Below are 16,771 nucleotides of genomic sequence, written 5' to 3' on the forward strand. Positions count from 1 at the left end.
CTAATGAAGATTAAGCGGTGTATAGATAATGGATGGATGGATTATTCTTAGCACTCTTGTGTTCATTGTGTTTCCCAAATCACTCAATATGCATTATCAAACTTTGTTTGACTGTTTACAAAGGCTTTAGGTGACACGTTTTTTTTTAAATTTTATGCAAATCACTTGAATATCTTGCAGGTTAAGAGGGCTGAATAAATTTGATTGCAACCGTATAGTGATGTTCTGCTCTGTAAATGACAGCAATGCAACCGTTTATGGATACACTGCATTCATTAATAGGAAATCTACTCTGCGTGGTTCTTTGAAGTGCATGATAATAATATACAGTAAAGTTGTACCACTGCAGCAGCATTCAAAAAAAGTCCCTATATGGGCTTTGGTGCAGTTTAGTTAAATATAAAGCTACTCTTTATGTTTCACTATTTCAAGAATACTTACATAAAACAATGGTATGTGAAGGGAAATGTGTTTTGAAATTAATTTTACATTTGCATGTGTCATTCTGAGGCCAACAGCAGGATATGATATTAAACAGATGTGATCAGCGATGACACAAGCCTTATGCTGCGATTGTTTTCTGTAGCTCCCTTGTGGATGTCGTATAGAGAGGACTATTGAACAGCTGACGTGGGAGGAAAATTGTGACTGATTCTGGGTGTGTCCTTTGCTGACATAACCAGCAGTTTGTCCACATAGTGCCAAGATTGTGGCTATACCAGTAATCACAAGTGAGTAAAAGGGCAGCTCATTGGGGTGTGGCTGGACCCGGATTCAAAATTGGATCTGGTGGTTGTTAGACCTGGCAGGTAAAGCAGCCCAGTGAGTCTGAATGATGGGCCCGCTGACAAATGTTAAATGTATTATTATGTGTTGGATCACAAACAGCTGGATCGTATGTTTGGCAGCATTGTTTAAATTAATCAGTCCTGCCAATTCAAAATGACTCTCTAATGAATGTAAATCTCGGCAGAACTATATAATCTGACATTTCATATACATCACATTCCGCTCTGTACATGCAAGTCATACAACATTAGACAATAACAACTGGATCTTTTCAATAAGTACTTCATCTCATTTGGTAATGGGCTCATCCAACCATAAGATCATCATCTGAGGTCCCCTTCCAGTCTATAATCATAGATGCAAGTCGCCCAGCCATCTGCGTGCCTTCAGTTTTTGGCTCAGACTTCAGTGCAGTTCTGCCAACCTGAGTCTTTTTTTTTTTTGGACAACTGGGACTGATTTCTGTGGCAGCATATTTTTGCCCTTTTTTCTCCTCCTTTTTTTTAAAAAAATAAAGGATGACTTTACCTCAGATGTGGTAAATGTCAGCTGACATAACGCAAACGTTGACTCTAGAGAAGGTTCAAGTCTAGTTTGCTGGCTTCAAAAACCTACTTGACATTTCCAACAGTGGCTGTGACACATCTGTTTGTAAGCCTACCAATGTGGTTCCTGTCTGTGATCTGACCTCTGCTCTAAATGAGGGTTTAAATTAGAATTTTGCATGGCACTGTGGAAAATCATGGACAAAATGCAGATTGTGGCTCCTGTGTCTTAAAGCAGTGCTATTTTTGACCCAATGAGTGCAAAGTCCACCAGCTGAGTGTTGTTAGGAGTGTTTAAGGTAGTGTAAGGAATTCTGCTTCATGGTTAAACAGCTATGTCTCAGTCAAGATGACAACCCTAAACTTTTGACGCCTTCACCAGTCTAGGCTGACAGGTACAGTATTGCGTGGCAAAAAAAAGGCCACATTTTTGTCCTCAATTTCACTCATCTGTTAAATTCAGTTCATTGTCACACGGTGCAGCTTGACAAGGTGCGTGGGAGACAAAGATGAATGAATATACCCTCTCCTGGGAAGTGTAGGTTTCTTGTCTGCTACGGCCTTGACTGACTGACAGAGGTGGTCCTTCCCACTCGCACCAACACCGAGGAGTCCAGTATTCAGCCATTAAGCCACTGGGCACGTGTGAGGTGACCTCTTGGGGCCGTGTTGTACACCAATTTGACTTGCATGAAAGGCATGTCTGCGCGTCCATGCTGACCTGATTCTGTCCTTGCTGTGAGACAGCTGCTCCTGCGCTTACCATAGCATTTGCATTCACAGATTTGCATCCCTAAGATATGACTACCAGAGAAGGGAAAGGTACAGGAAGACGGGGGGGAAACAAATAGCAAAAGGAACAGAGACAGAAAAACTGATTGTACGTGAGGACAAATAAGGCGATGTTTGTGAGGTAGGAAACAGGAACAGAGTCCATGTGAGACTGCCACGCTGATCATATTTCGTGTGACATGGGTGGGTCAGCTTAAAGACAGCCACGCTTGCCATCTGCTTGGAAAGCTTGTCTGTGTGTGGGGACAAACAGTGCTGTCACACACATGCACTAGTGATTATACACTTGGCAAGTACACCACTCAAATACATTTTCCAGTTCATCAACACCACCTGACTGTAGGAAATTATTATAATACAGGTGTTTTATTGATTCTTAATTGATTCTGAATTGTAACAGAAATTACTATTTATGCATAGTGCACATTACTAATGTATTTTACACAACAGCATTTAGGATATGTTCACTAGTAACTAATAACTGCATTCTTAGGCAGAGCTATGTACACATGCTGCTGTATTTTATTACACAGTAACATTTTCTTAAGTTTGGAGGAAAGGAGTCTTGCTTGTACAAATGAATCTGCATGAGCTGCTTTTTCAACAGAGTCAAACTCTCATTGCAGTCCTGGGGAGTACTGGGCCACTTAGAAGTCCATCTGTCAAGACCCCAAAGTGTTTAGCCAGAAGTGATATATATATATATATATATATATTTTTTTTTTTTTTTTAATTTATTTTTTTTTTACACTATAGCATAATCTGCACTCTCCATAAGGTCTGAGTGATAGAAAATCTGCATCAAAATCACAGATTGGGAGGTAGGCTGGAGGAAAAGTATGAAAAATAAATATGATGGAAGGAGGGAAAAACCGAGTAAGTCACAGAGAGGGAAATTAGGTAGTGACAAAAGGGAAAGACCAAGCAGAAATGGAAGATGCGGCAAGAGAGGCTGGCTGTGGGACATGGAAAGTGAGTACAAAAGTCAGAGGAGAGGAAAGGAAAGAGAAACACAACGATTGTGGTAGAAGGAGAGAGGGAAAGGCAAGAAGAAAGGGAGAGATGGAAAGGATGTTGTCACAGCCCTGCGGCTTCTCCTGACAATCCCTCATCTTTACATATGATAATCTCAGAAGCTGCAAATGAGCCACCACTGCACATATGAAACACCAATAATCTCACACTCAACCAAAAGTGACAGGCACAGTTAGTCATTGGAAGAGGCTTGCTGCTTGCTGCTACTGAACATCGGCAAAGATTAATCCTGACTGAATCACTCTCACTGAGTCTATCTGGGGCAAAGCATTCAGGACGGAATCAAAAACATCCACCTGTCAATACTGTGAATGTTGAAACCACAGTCTCCTGAAGAATTTGCTGCTTTGATCACTGCCAGATTTCTGCGCACACTTTCCGACTGAACAGACTACAGTGTCACATTTTGTTCTCATACAGCATCTCTAGAAATATGATGATCAAGTGATGCGGCGGAATCGGAAGCATTATATTGAAAACAAACACACCCTCAAAACTCTGGCTGAAATACTTACTGTTCTGATTCTGTGTGTTTTTCATCATACTTGGATTTTCTGTTGGAGAGAAGAAGAAAAAAAATCAAACACTGTAGTTGTTTCAGAGGCAGTGAGTTCCTGGGTGATTGAAGGATAGAATGAATCTGAGAATAAAGGGCATATGAAGAAAGACAGAGGAAAGAACTAGTAATCTCTGACAGAGGTTGTGGCTTTCTAATGAAGCTGAACTCCAAAGTTCCTGAAGCCCATGTTAAATGGCACATCCCCAGAGAGAACTGGCTCTGTTAATGGACCTGGGAACACAGAGCACTGCAACAGAGCAAGCAGGACACTTTTAGCAGCAGTGAGACCACAGAACTACAGCTGTGGCCAAACAGTCTGCATAAGATGTTCGGAGAGTCCACCTTTAATAAGTAGAACCGATGTCTAGCTTGCACAATACACTCCAACGATGTGTTTTCAGTGCTCTCACGGGGATAAAGTAATTGCAAAAGAGGGAGCAAGAGGGTTTGCAGAGTATTAGCAACACTCCTAAATTCTACCTTATGAGCTATATTTGGATGTTCAGCTGTATATGAGCAGGTGGAAGCTACATATACAGCACAGTGTGAAACTTTTCTGGTCTCATTGCAACTGAATTAACATCGCAGCTCCTCTGAGAGGCCCCAGAGAAATTAGTGTGTGCACTCTCCATATGCACGCTTGTGTTTGCCTGCCCCTGTGCATTTGCATAAGCATACATATCTATGTGCCTTTGCATGTGTGTGCAGTTCGGGTGCCTGTGTGTTTGTCACTGCCCGGATTCTCACTTCTGCTGACTCACTCCTTCACAGTAATCTCTGAGGATATTATCACTGAGGGTGGCTAAAGATGTACATCATCAAGACGTGAGCGCTGCTTGTCGTCAGTAGAGAGTCTCTATACCAAGACGTCATTATACTCTATTATTCCTGATGATGTATATTGAACACTTGGCAAAGTGAGCAGAGCCCCCAAATACTCCTATCTCCTCACCTACGGTGCAGAGGGAGAAATGTCTCATCTCAAGGCCACAGGGGATGGTGCCAAGGTCACTTAATCACCATTTACTTCCCCTAAGCGTGAGTGGAAGCAATCTACAAGGAGCAAGCAGACAGATGGGCCATACTAGGCACGTAGCCGATGACACCTGAGGATGCATCAGGGTGTTAAATAGACATTAGCGCTCTTCCTAGCACAACGCCTCCCAAGGTAACGCCTCCCTAAAGTGGCACTTTCCCCTTAAAGTGGGTTCTTATTAGATCCGCCCAGTAATTTGTACATTTGTGACATACTTCAAACCTCACTCACAGGAGTGTTGCATGCAGGAGGATATATATATTGAAAAAAGATGGATACAATATCCTTTGTTTCAGAATCACTCAAGTACAAAAATGGTGTCAACCTGATTTATGCAAATAGCTCGCTCCAAGGCTGAAATGCATGTGTGTTCATGCCACATATTTCTGCACTTTGAAAAAAAATTCGCTGTTTTTCATGCGTGACTTGAGTTCGGCATCGTAGAAGCGCTGAAAACCTCTTCACCCAAGGAATGTGTAACACTGATGGCTTTATCTATCTGTAGTCATCTGGGCCATAAAACATTAGTTTCAGACTGGCTCTATTCCAACATGACAGAGTATACAAGAGGGATTAGTGGCACCGGTGAGGGACAATGGAGGAAAATAATGGCATCAATGGAGAAGTGCTAAGTTTCTTTATAGGCTGCATTAATGATGGAATTTAAAATTTATTACTCCGCCGAGGAACAGCAGAGTTGTGACGATTGGCATACGTTTGTCCATCTGTGTGTCTGTCTGTCTGTCTGTGTGTCTGTTAGCAACATTACTCAAAAACGGAATAACGGATTTGGATGAAATTTTCAGGGAAGCTCAGAAATGACACAAGGACCAACTGATCAGATTTTGACAGTGATGTGGTTTATAATCTGGATCCACAGCTTTGTTAAGAATTTCTGTATCATTGCAAGATAACAGCACAGCGTCACTGTAACTATGACAACAAGTGAACATTACATCAGCTGCCTGCTGACGATCACATCCTACTACAATACAACCACCGCGGACTTATCGGGACTTACCCGTCGGAAATGATACAAGAAACAATTGATTAAATTGTGGGGGTATTTCCGAGTCCCAATTCCCGCCGCTGCTACATATTTAGGTTATGCAATTCGGTATCCGTACATAATGTACACATGCATAACACACACCTGTGCTCAGTGCAAGGTCATTTTGTTTGTGGGTACATGTATATTAAATGGCCACATTCTATAGTGCCGTGATTTCTGCCACAAAGTTTTTCCAGATTTCAGCCGTCAGAAATGATACGACTGAGCAGCCTTGGCAGAGCACTGCGCTCTCTGAGTGCTTTTCTTATTTTGTTGTTGAAGTCTGAATTAAAGACCATTGTGAGTGTGACGTCACGAAACAATCCCCTAATATCTTCAGTTTCAGAATTCACTGGACAGAATAAAAGACTTTTCTACTACAAATAATGTCCACATACTTGACTCTTCATGTGCTATCACTGTGTTTTACTGTGCAGTTATATCAACCGCATACAAGTAGTATGCAATTGCGACTTTCATAGAAAAGTGACTCATATTTCAACATGTCAGGTTGCCATCTCATGTGAAGTGCTGTTAACAGAATATGACAGAAAAATTCTGATTAAAACTCCCATCATGAATGAAATCATAAATAAGAGTGTCCAGACTGAACAGAGCCAGAGAAGGAGAACATACAGATAGAATAGGAGCCTGTGATAAATCCAGCTACTATATCTACACCAGTAAATGAAGGATTTTACATTTCTCATGAACATGTTACTTTGGCTTGGCCAATGAACAAAGAGATTTTTCTTACACTGTCAACAGCACATATTCTTTGATTTTATCATGGGCCTTTGATGCCACGCTTGGTTTTTGGTGTTGAAGTGAAAAACAACACAGAGCACGCCATTAATGGAATATGCGCTAAATCCGTAGCTGGAGATATTCTCACTCAGTGCTGCCTTAAAAAGAATGTGTTGTTGAGCCAATTAGGGATACAATCTCTTATTAATCACACACTTAGTTACATTAATGATTCATACCTAAAAACGGTCACATAAATCTCCTAAGTATTTTTCAAAGATACTGTAGATACATGAGATGAATGTTGTAGAATTATACAATTTTCTGTGACATTTAACTGTGTAATTGTATAAGTGTTCCAGATAATTCTTGTGGAACCAAGTTGTACGGTTCTAAAAAAAATGTTTCATATTCATTGTGTTCTAAATAATTAATCAAGCTTAAATGCAATTTCTTTTTAACTGCTGGTGTAGTAGCCACTTCAGAACAAGGCTGCAGCGCGTTGCAGAGCTAAGCATACGTACCAAAGACTATGAGGCGAGTGTGCGTATCTGTGGAGCCCAGAGGATTCTGGGCCGTGCAGCGATACATCGAGCCGTTGAGCTCGGCTGGCACTCTCTCCAGAATCAGCTCCTTCCCCTCCCGCTCGGTGCTGCCGTCCAGCAGTCGGCCCCCGACCCGCGTCCAGGTGAAGAGAGGTTCAGGGAAAACCTCATTCTATCAGCACCCAGATGGGAGGGAGAGTGGGGGAGGAAATAGGGGAGAAAAGGGAGGGAAAGGAGGAGGGGTGTTGAAAGGGCAGCGCAGAGAAAGTGTGTGAGTCTCAGCCAAGAGATTAAGAGCAAAGCCTACATGAATAATACAAGCTCCAATTTTCCCCCAATGCAACAGCAAGTTAACAACATGCATTAATAATCAACACTTCACTTTACAACTGTTTTTTCCAGTTAGGGCTTTCCAGCACTTTAGCCTTGCATCGTCAAAGGAAAAATCATATCATAGGACAATCAGAGGCACTTGACTGATGACAAAAGACATTTCGTATCTATTTCTAAATCAAACTTTACTTGTTTATTCATTAGGTTGATTGATTTCTCAGTAAATGGCTAAATTGGATGACACTGGAGGTCTGATCTCAGTGATCTCTTAAAACAAGAAAATGACCTCATCTTTTGAGACGTGTGGGTTCAAGGTCGTTAATGTGTTCTGTCTAACTGTGATAAAAAAAAGTAACCATCAATCTCGTTAATTTTTACACACAGCTTTAGTGCAGAGGTGAATCAACTTACAAAGAGTGAGTTTATTTGGCAAATTCATGAAAAGTGGAGTGAATCAAACCAAAGCAACAACTGCAGCTTGTTTAACTTTAGCTGAAAATTGTTCATCCTTCCAGACTGCAGTTTGCCCCTCCGTCATGTTTTTTTCACACAAGGGGGGGCATACTATTAAATGTCAACAGCAGTGTCCATCGTTTCAAGACTGAATTCTGGAATCCTTGAAGCAAGCAGTGGTGCACTTGTTGGTTGGCATGCACCGAAGTTTAAGAGAAATATAAATGTTTCAAGCATTTTTTGTACGCAGTTCAAAAAAACTGACACATGGCTTGGTGTAAAACTGCCCTTAAGAGCAAAAAAGCTGAATTTGATGAATAAATATTTTAAGTGAGTCATTCATAAAGCAACAAGAAAAAGAAATGCATAATAAAAAGCACACTGTAATAATATCATCCACAACAACGTCCCAAAGGGAACTTCTTACTTTACCAGAAATCTGGGATGCAAAATTATCAGTCTTGGCACACAATCTTATCTGCTTGTGAAACCCTAAAGCCTAGGTCCAGAGAAGGATAAGAGGAATTTGCTTTCTGATCAGTCTGCACGCACTGATGCCTACAGTCAGGCCTGTTTATAATAACCAATCCTAACCCTGTTCAAAGAAAAGCTTTAAAAGAATTCCAAGATCACATAAACACACGTGCAGTCAAGAGCTTAGTGCACTAAGTGCACTAAATAAAATCAAACACAAAATCAGACTTGTAATTCCAATAGATTCATGAAGCGGTGACTAGGAAGCAACCAAGGAGATTTGCGCTGTGCGTCGTTAGCATGTTCTATACATCAGGAATTGGGAGATTCTCTTCACCTGACTGACTCCAGCTGCCTGACTTCAATGTGTCATTGCTGTCCAAGAGATTGGGGCCATCCACAGGCAAATCTCGCCAGGGACATGGCTAATTTTTTGCTACATAGTTGGTTAAGAATGTTAGATGTAGGTACCTGCTTAACCTCAGTCATTCATAAACAAATTTACATCGTAATTTATTCATTTTGGTGTCAAGTTTATTTGCCTGAGTCAGAACCGCCTTAATTGCACATGTGTAGCAGTGTCTTGATACTTTATTTAATTAAAACCCCATGCACTTACCCCAGGCGATCCTACCTGGAATCCTTGCACAGTGATTCGCACTGTGTCCCCTACCTTTGCCCTACTGGGGGACATCAAGAGTTTAGGACCCTTAGGAGCAGCTGAAAAGAGAAGAAAAAAACCCACAAAGAGACAAAGGTCATCGTACTGAGCATGGAAAACTAATCCTGCTGGACACCTGTTTTGTCGCAGAGGGAGACAAATACAATTTCCTGTCAATTGAGGTCACAGGGCGAAAGGCGAGGGACCTGCAGGTTCTTTCATCCAAAGGACTGTGCTGGATTTATTCCCCTTTGGAGAGAAAAGGAACTAAATTGGGTAGATACTCATTACTAGAGGAGAATGGGAGTGCAACGGGTGGAGTGTGGAGGCAGTGAGATAAGGGACACTCAGAGAGCTAATTCCCTTGTCTTGGTGTGGACAGCAGCCCCCAGATGGCTTTCATTTGGACCATCTAAAACAATGGGGCGCGAGTAGGAGAGGGAGCATGCAGATTCTCATGTTATGAAATTGTGAGGGGACAGTGATTGTCCTGTGCATGTTGAGTTGAGATAAAATGAATGATTTGCATAATGTTATAAAGAGGTAAGTCATTTCATTACAGCTAAACTGCACAGTACACTGCATTAAGCCAGGATGAGCAGGTTCTACATGACTTGTGATGATTAACAATTCCCCTAAAGATAACTGCTTCACACGCTGTGTGGCTCCATATGTTAAACAATGAGAGTGAGCAGCACATGTGATGAGGCTCAAGTTAAGGGCATCCTATCAGTAATGGCTGAACACCCTAGGTATTCTACAGTTAATTTGGTTTGAACTCTTAATAAAAATCACGCTGGGTGCTTGTTTTCATTGATGAGTTAAACTAAAGGATGAATAAATAAACAGACAAATGACCTAGGGTTTTAGCTATTAATCTGGTCACAAACTATCCACTGTGGCTAATGAATCACAGTATTTTCTTAGACAGTCACTGACTACAAGCCTGTATCAGACTAATGGATTAGGACTTACACTATCATATCTGTAAATAGGATTGCCCATGTACAACATCCCCTAGAGGGATCCTCATATGAAATGGAGGAAAAAGCCATTGAATTGCTTGAAATGGTTACAGAGAATTCAAGTAATAAAATTGAGGGAGACAGGAGATATTCACATTTTCTCAGATTTCAGCACCACTTGACAATTTGCTAGTCTGTGAAAAGTGATTTATTTGTCTGGAAAATCAATGCACAGCGTCACAAACTCACAGGAAGTTCAGAAATAAATTTGGGCAATGTTAACTGTTTTTTTTTTTTTTTTTTTTAAGATTCAGTGAAAATGTTCACATATTTACACTGGCAACTCAACGGAAGACATCACGTGAGCAGTTTGACATGGGTAAGTGTTCCATCTCATGCCGAACATGGATGCCATTTCACAGGCTAGCTTTGGCATGACTGTGTGAAACACTATCTTTTTTTTTTTCTCTAATGTCTGCTTAGCTTTCAGGGAGGGCTGGTGATGGTCACACACATGCACTAAATATTAAAATATTTGGCTGCAAGACTAAAATATGCATCAATCTCATATAATGTTGACACCCCTTTTGTGGAGTTAAACAATGAGAATAAATGCAGACAAAAAAAAAGTGAAACACTATCTTTCCTCTCCTACACACTAGCGGAAGGGTATTTTTAAATGCTGGTGTCGTGGCGTCACATAGCATTTGCAAGGCATATGGCTGGGAAAATGATGGCTGAATTTTGGGATTTGCTCCAACAGTGACAGTTGGCATCCTACGTCACCACCTTTGATTAGGGCAGCAAGCAGTGTGATCAACATGACACAGTCTGTCTCGGGTGAGGGCATCACAGGGGAAGTGAGCCATGGTCTCATGAGACCCTCACCTAGAGCCCAACTTCTTCAGTTTTCAAGTAAGAACCGTTATCACTTCAGCAGAGGTCAGAGAATAAACATGCCCCCCAGAAAAACAACTGTGCACACTGCATCAGGTGTGCTTTAATACCAAGCCAAGACATCAACAGGTCTGCCCAGCTGCACAACAGACTTAAGCAATTGACGGGAACCTGTCGCATTAGCTGGGTGACTGGTTCTGCTGAAAAAGAGAAGCTGGAGAGGCATGCAACTGAATTTAAAAGGCCTGACTGACAGATGGACCGTTCTATCGTGTTGAATCAGACCCTGTGTAATGTCTTCACGGATTCAACTAACATGCTACTCTGAGTGACCCAAAACACAGAGATAAGGCAAACCAATGAATACAGAACTAAGCTGCAGGTGAACACAGATAAAAATAACATAGAAGGCACACACCATAAATCTATATTCACATGGGCGAACAGACAAAAACATGCATAGAGAAATTCTAATTCAAATATCCACATTTATGCATACACACACAATCTCCTGCAAATACACACATGCGCACACACACAGAGATCACAGATGCTTTCCTGAAACTGAGCATCTGCTCTTTGATTATCACGGTCTGGCAAAGCAAAGACTGGGAGGTGTGAAGATGCCTGGATCTCTTCTCAGTGCTGCACACTGTCTGAAATATGAACTCCACTTGTCTAATGATGCTGAATAATAAACAGCCTGCCTCACCTAAATCCAAAACAAAGAACTTCTTTTAATTATTAAGATGCACTACTCAAGAATGAGCTGATGTTCATGAATACAGTGAGGATCTCATAGAGGTGAAGATCTGTTTTTAGACTCCTGAGGCGCAGCACCAGGTTTGCTTCCATTTGTATGGTGAGCACAGAGCCATTTATGAATATTCATAAGGAGTGATACAACATTGGTAAATTGTCAGACTGTCGCTGTGTCTCTTGTGGCGATATTAAATTCCCGAAAGATTTATTACTTATGAGCACTGAAAAGATCTCCCTTTCATTTCCTGACCAAACACACCTGAGAGAAGCAAGAGGGTGTGTGTGTGTGAGTGCAATTATCCAGTTACAGCTACATAATATAAATGAATTGGGTATGTAAGTGATGGGAAATCTTAGATGAGCTGTTTTACAGTCATATTTAATAAGAGTTATGCGGTGCTGAAATACTCGAAAAAATTGTGTGCTATTTCATGTATGTTATGAGCCAAATCAACATAACTTTGGACCTGAATCACAACCATATTACCTAAAAAAAAAATACTATTCCATTTCAAGATGGATCCAGCCCCAAGGAGGACTATGAGTGCTTTGAATTTCAAGTGTGCTCTAATTAGAATCAACAAATGCACATTTTCTGTTCTCTTTTCTTTAGCTGGTAGGGAAAATGGATGTCTGGTGATGCTCCTTCCATCTTTTTAAAAGAACAAAGGTAGTGATAAATTAATGACTTCAAACACAGCAGAGAGAAAGGCTTGTCAAAACATTAGAGCATTTGACATTTAGCATGAGTTTCACAGGACCCATTCCCCTCAGGGTGTGTCATCTGTTTTATCAACAACGTGACAAAGGCAAAGAGCTGTTAGAATCCCTACTGCAATACGTTGTCTTGAAAAGACAGCTCATGACATTATACCATCAACTGATGCTGCTGTCGCCCTCTTGCATATGATGTAATATATTTCCATTCACTTGGGATATGAGGGTGACACTTATTACATTTTAAAAGACAATTTTATGGTACAAGACATTCCCATTTGAAAAAGTGACAATGCCAATTGTGACAACTGATTTTTAAATAAGGTCCAAAGGCCTTTTTTAGACACTGGATTCTCTTAAAGGATAAGGTTGGCAATATTTGATATTTCTCTGAATATCAATGAACCCATTAAAAGATCAAAACCAATAATAAATTGTTCCTATCGACAAATAATATGTCAAAGCCTGATAGAGCTTACATTATTTCTTTTTGTCTCAGGCCCTATTACCATCCAAAAATAAATAAATAAATAAAACACATCAAAGAGTCCCAACGTTGCTTTGATGATTAACACGGTCACTGTAATATATTTTGGTTCAATCTCTCATACACCTTCCTGCTGCCATAAATACTCCATCGACTGCCCATACATACACGGCTGAAAATAGCACCAGACAAATGCATTTATCTTGTTGAGTAACACTGCAAGTAAAAACTGCAACTGTTTCTAAAAAATGATCTATCTTAAAAATGAGACATGTTTTCAGCAGGAATCCTTGGGCTTAGGACTGAGATTCAAAAAAATGGATCTTGATGTGGCAGTTTAAAAGAATTCACTGACAAGAATATATGCATATATTTATGTGTGTGTATGTATATACAGCATCTTACGTGGTAACGTGAGTGGATTGTGTTTGATTCGGGTCTTATGATTAGTATCTAGGCATTCTAGAGGTTAGGCCAGCACTTTGACTCTTGTTTCTTGACCCAGTCCTGAGCAGTTTTTGTTGTGTGGCAAGGTGCATTGTCCTGCTAACAACACTGATTGAACCTGCTAACATCCATGTGAATGCCAGGACCAAGAGATGACCAATATCATTCATTTATTCTGACAGTGGTTTTAATGTTGTGTATATGTACACTACTGTTCAAAAGCTTGGAGTCACCCATACAATTTCATGTTTTCCATGACAACTCACTCTTTTATTCAAGTGCTAGCATAACTGCACAAGGGTTTTCCAATCATCAATGATCCTTTCAACACCATTAGCTAATACAATGTAGCATTAGAACACAGGAGTGATGGTTGCTGGAAATGCTCCTCTGTACCCCTATGGAGATATTCCATTAAAAATCTGCCATTTCCAGCTTGAATAGTCATTTAACACACTAACAATGTCTAGACTGCATTTCTGACTAATTTAATGTTAGTTTCATTGAAGAAAACTGCTTTTCTTTCAAAAATAAGGACATTTCTAAGTGACACCAAACTTTTCAATGGTATGCTTTAATTAAAACAATGGACGCCTAGTCCTTTGGCCTTTTCTGCAAATGGTTTTTATCTAAAAAAGTTTACTCTCCTTGTCAGTCTGAGCTGAAAACTGATTTAAAAGGTACAACAGAAAGGAGTGTCCCTTCTTCACTAATTGAGGCTCTGTAGATATAACCTATTTACCCACATACATATAGGGATTCTGGCAAGAAGTCTTCTTGGCAGACAAAACATGGGGAAATAAGACTTCAGAATCTAAAACTTTAGTTTCTTTTTTTTTCTCAAATAATAATCTGTAAGGGAATGATCTAAAAAGCAAGACTAATGTCAGTCTGGTGCAACAAGGTTGTCTGCCATCATCTCCTCGAGTCATAAACTTCAGATCCATGGCGTCTTTTATTTATTTATATTTGTATGTTAATTTCCAAAATGTCAAAATACTACTTGGGGAAATTAAATAAGGGACCTTTACTGTGTCACATTGACTTGTATAAATAAAATGTACAGATTGTGTTTTGGATTATGTATGTCAGGCCCTTTCTGATAACGATGGACCGCAGCTAAGACAAGAGAAAGCTGTGTTGTGCCTTGTTTGTGTGAGATTTTTGAAGCCTACATGTCATTTCATAAACCTATTGCAGACTTCCCGCTTCTAAAGGACAATGCCAGTTTCTACAGATTGACTCACAGCGACCATATTTGCTCACCGACATAGAAAATACAGGACATTTAATTAAATGAAAGGCGGTGAGATAAAACACTGACAGTGAGACACAGTACAGCAAGCAAACACTCGCCAGCCACAATCTCCTCATTCAGAATCTCTTTCTACCTTCAACCATTGCTAGCATCTCGTGGAAGATATTGTCTCTGTTTATCATGTCAGGATTGTGAGGCTGGTTTCCAGGAGGACTATGCCAACTTATCGCCTTTGAAGTGTTAATAGGATGTGCTGGAAGTCATTTTTGTTTTTAGATTTAAAAAAAAAGAAAAATCCAAGGGTTCGTGCGTCTCTCTTGGATAACACATTATTAAAACTTAATGCAAACTTTTTCCCTTAAAGTATTCCGGTTTTCTGAAATCACTATCTGAATCACTATGTCTTCTGCGTTGATAGTTTGCATATGAACAAACAAATAATCTCAATGCAGTACTGTTTTTTTCCTTGAAATAAAATGATGAAATGTAGAGGCTATACTTCAGTTTGAAAGCATTATAGTGAGAAAGTTTGAGGGAGGTCTTCACTGAAGTCTGAAGAAGGGCGGCAATCTCTGAGATCGTCTTTTCAGTGATATACCATTGGCCAGTGTGTCTAAATTCTCATTTGACTTCTCTAATTCAGGCTGACTTTTTCAATAACAGTACTGAGTTAACTCAATCTAGCAACAGACAGCTCGATGAATTACCCTGTCAGTCACTCGGAGTTTTGCATTCGCAGCTAAACTCGCAATCCGCTCAGCTGTAACACAATTAAGCGGCATCAAATGAAAATCAGGGTTGTTCTGAGTACATTTGCAAGGGAGACATAAGGAGGCCCAGTCGGTTTCCAAGTGTGGCAAGGGGATACAAGGAGACAGCAGGAGATTAACAGGGAGAAGAAATGAGAAAGGGGTGTGTGTGCTGAGGTGGAGAGTTTTGGGTGGGAGGAGGAATAGAGGTCAGATGAGGAAAAGGTGGTGGAGGGGAATGAGAGTAGCATGCAAAAACAACGAGTTAGACTGCATCTACTCACCTAGAGTTACTTCTGTCTGCATGGGCATGGACAGTGCTGGGTGTTTGACTTCACAGCTGAATAGGGCATCATTATCTAGCTGAGGGTTGAGGGTCCAGGTGAGCCGGGCCTGCACCACCACAGAGCCGTCGCTCTGGGGGATGTGAGTGTGGCTGAAGTAGTAGAGAGGGTCCGTGCTGTGGACCCAGCGGGGGAACTCCCGGCTGACCACTGTCTCTGGGATGACCTCTGTGGCAGGGCTGGGCTCGGAGGCCTGCTGGCCCTGAGTGTGGACACGCTGGGGGCTCTCCGTGTACAGGTGGGCAGCTCGGCCCTCAGGGTCCAGCAGGGAGAGGGACCGCTGCAGCTTCGTGTCATCGAGGTCCCTGCTGATGAGCGGCCTGGCTCCTCTCACCCCTGCCGCGCTGCTTCCCTGCTCGCCGGTCGAGGGTTGAGTGTAGGAGATCACCTCAATCAGCTCCCCATCACGCTTGAAGTACACCTTGTACAGAACGAGAAATATTTAAATAGTATTTAAACAGAGAAAAGATTCAAGTTTTTCAAGATCGTAGAGTTTAAATGTGTCACATGCTCATACAGTCTATTCAGTGAAATGCAAAGTGACTGTTTTCAAGGCTGTACAAGAACAATAAGACCTTACAAAGGACAAATCTTAGAAAATCTGTGGAAAATTATAAAAAGTCAGAGTCAGATATAATGAGGCGGAAATCTTAAGCTGAAGTGCAGTGCACATTGTGCAAGAGTGCAGTTATGTACACCACAAACGTTTGGGGTCATTTAGAAATGTCCTTCTTTTTGAAAGAAAATCAGTTTTTTTCAATGAAGATAGCATTTAATTAATCAGAATTACAGTCTAGACATTGTTAATGTGGTAAATGACTATTCCAGCTGGAAACAGCTGATTTTTAATGAAATATCTGCATAGGTCTACAAAGGCCCATTTCCTGCAACCATCACTCCTGTGTTATAATGCTACATTGTGTTAGCTAATGGTGTTGAAAGGCTCATTGATGATTAGAAAACCCTTGTGCAATTTTGTTAACATATGAATAAAAGTGTAAGTTTTCATGGAAAACATGAAATTTTCTGAAGGGTGGTGTGTGTGCGCGTATGTTTATGTGTATGTGTGTGTGTGCTTGCATGTGTTATGTTTGTTCATACAACATACTTTTCTAGAATAAATAT

At 40.8% G+C, this 16,771-nt stretch overlaps 1 protein-coding gene across 2 annotated transcripts in view; it reads right to left on the bottom strand.

Moving 5' to 3' along the window:
* The window catches only part of igsf21a (immunoglobin superfamily, member 21a), a 221,309-nt gene that overhangs the window by 4,330 nt on the left and 200,208 nt on the right, over window positions 1–16,771 (bottom strand). The window contains exons 6-9 of one of the 2 annotated variants that reach the window (XM_055010717.1): window positions 15,587–16,067; window positions 8,994–9,079; window positions 7,079–7,271; window positions 3,677–3,715 (exon numbers count right to left, since the gene is read on the bottom strand). In XM_055010717.1, the coding sequence (XP_054866692.1) occupies window positions 3,677–3,715; window positions 7,079–7,271; window positions 8,994–9,079; window positions 15,587–16,067 (799 nt within the window). Of the gene's footprint in view, window positions 1–3,676; window positions 3,716–7,078; window positions 7,272–8,978; window positions 9,080–15,586; window positions 16,068–16,771 lie in introns of both variants that reach the window. The other variant, XM_055010716.1, reaches the window with a different exon arrangement.

This window comes from Amphiprion ocellaris, chromosome 5 (genome assembly GCF_022539595.1).
Source record: "Amphiprion ocellaris isolate individual 3 ecotype Okinawa chromosome 5, ASM2253959v1, whole genome shotgun sequence".
Taxonomy (NCBI): Eukaryota; Metazoa; Chordata; class Actinopteri; family Pomacentridae; genus Amphiprion; species Amphiprion ocellaris.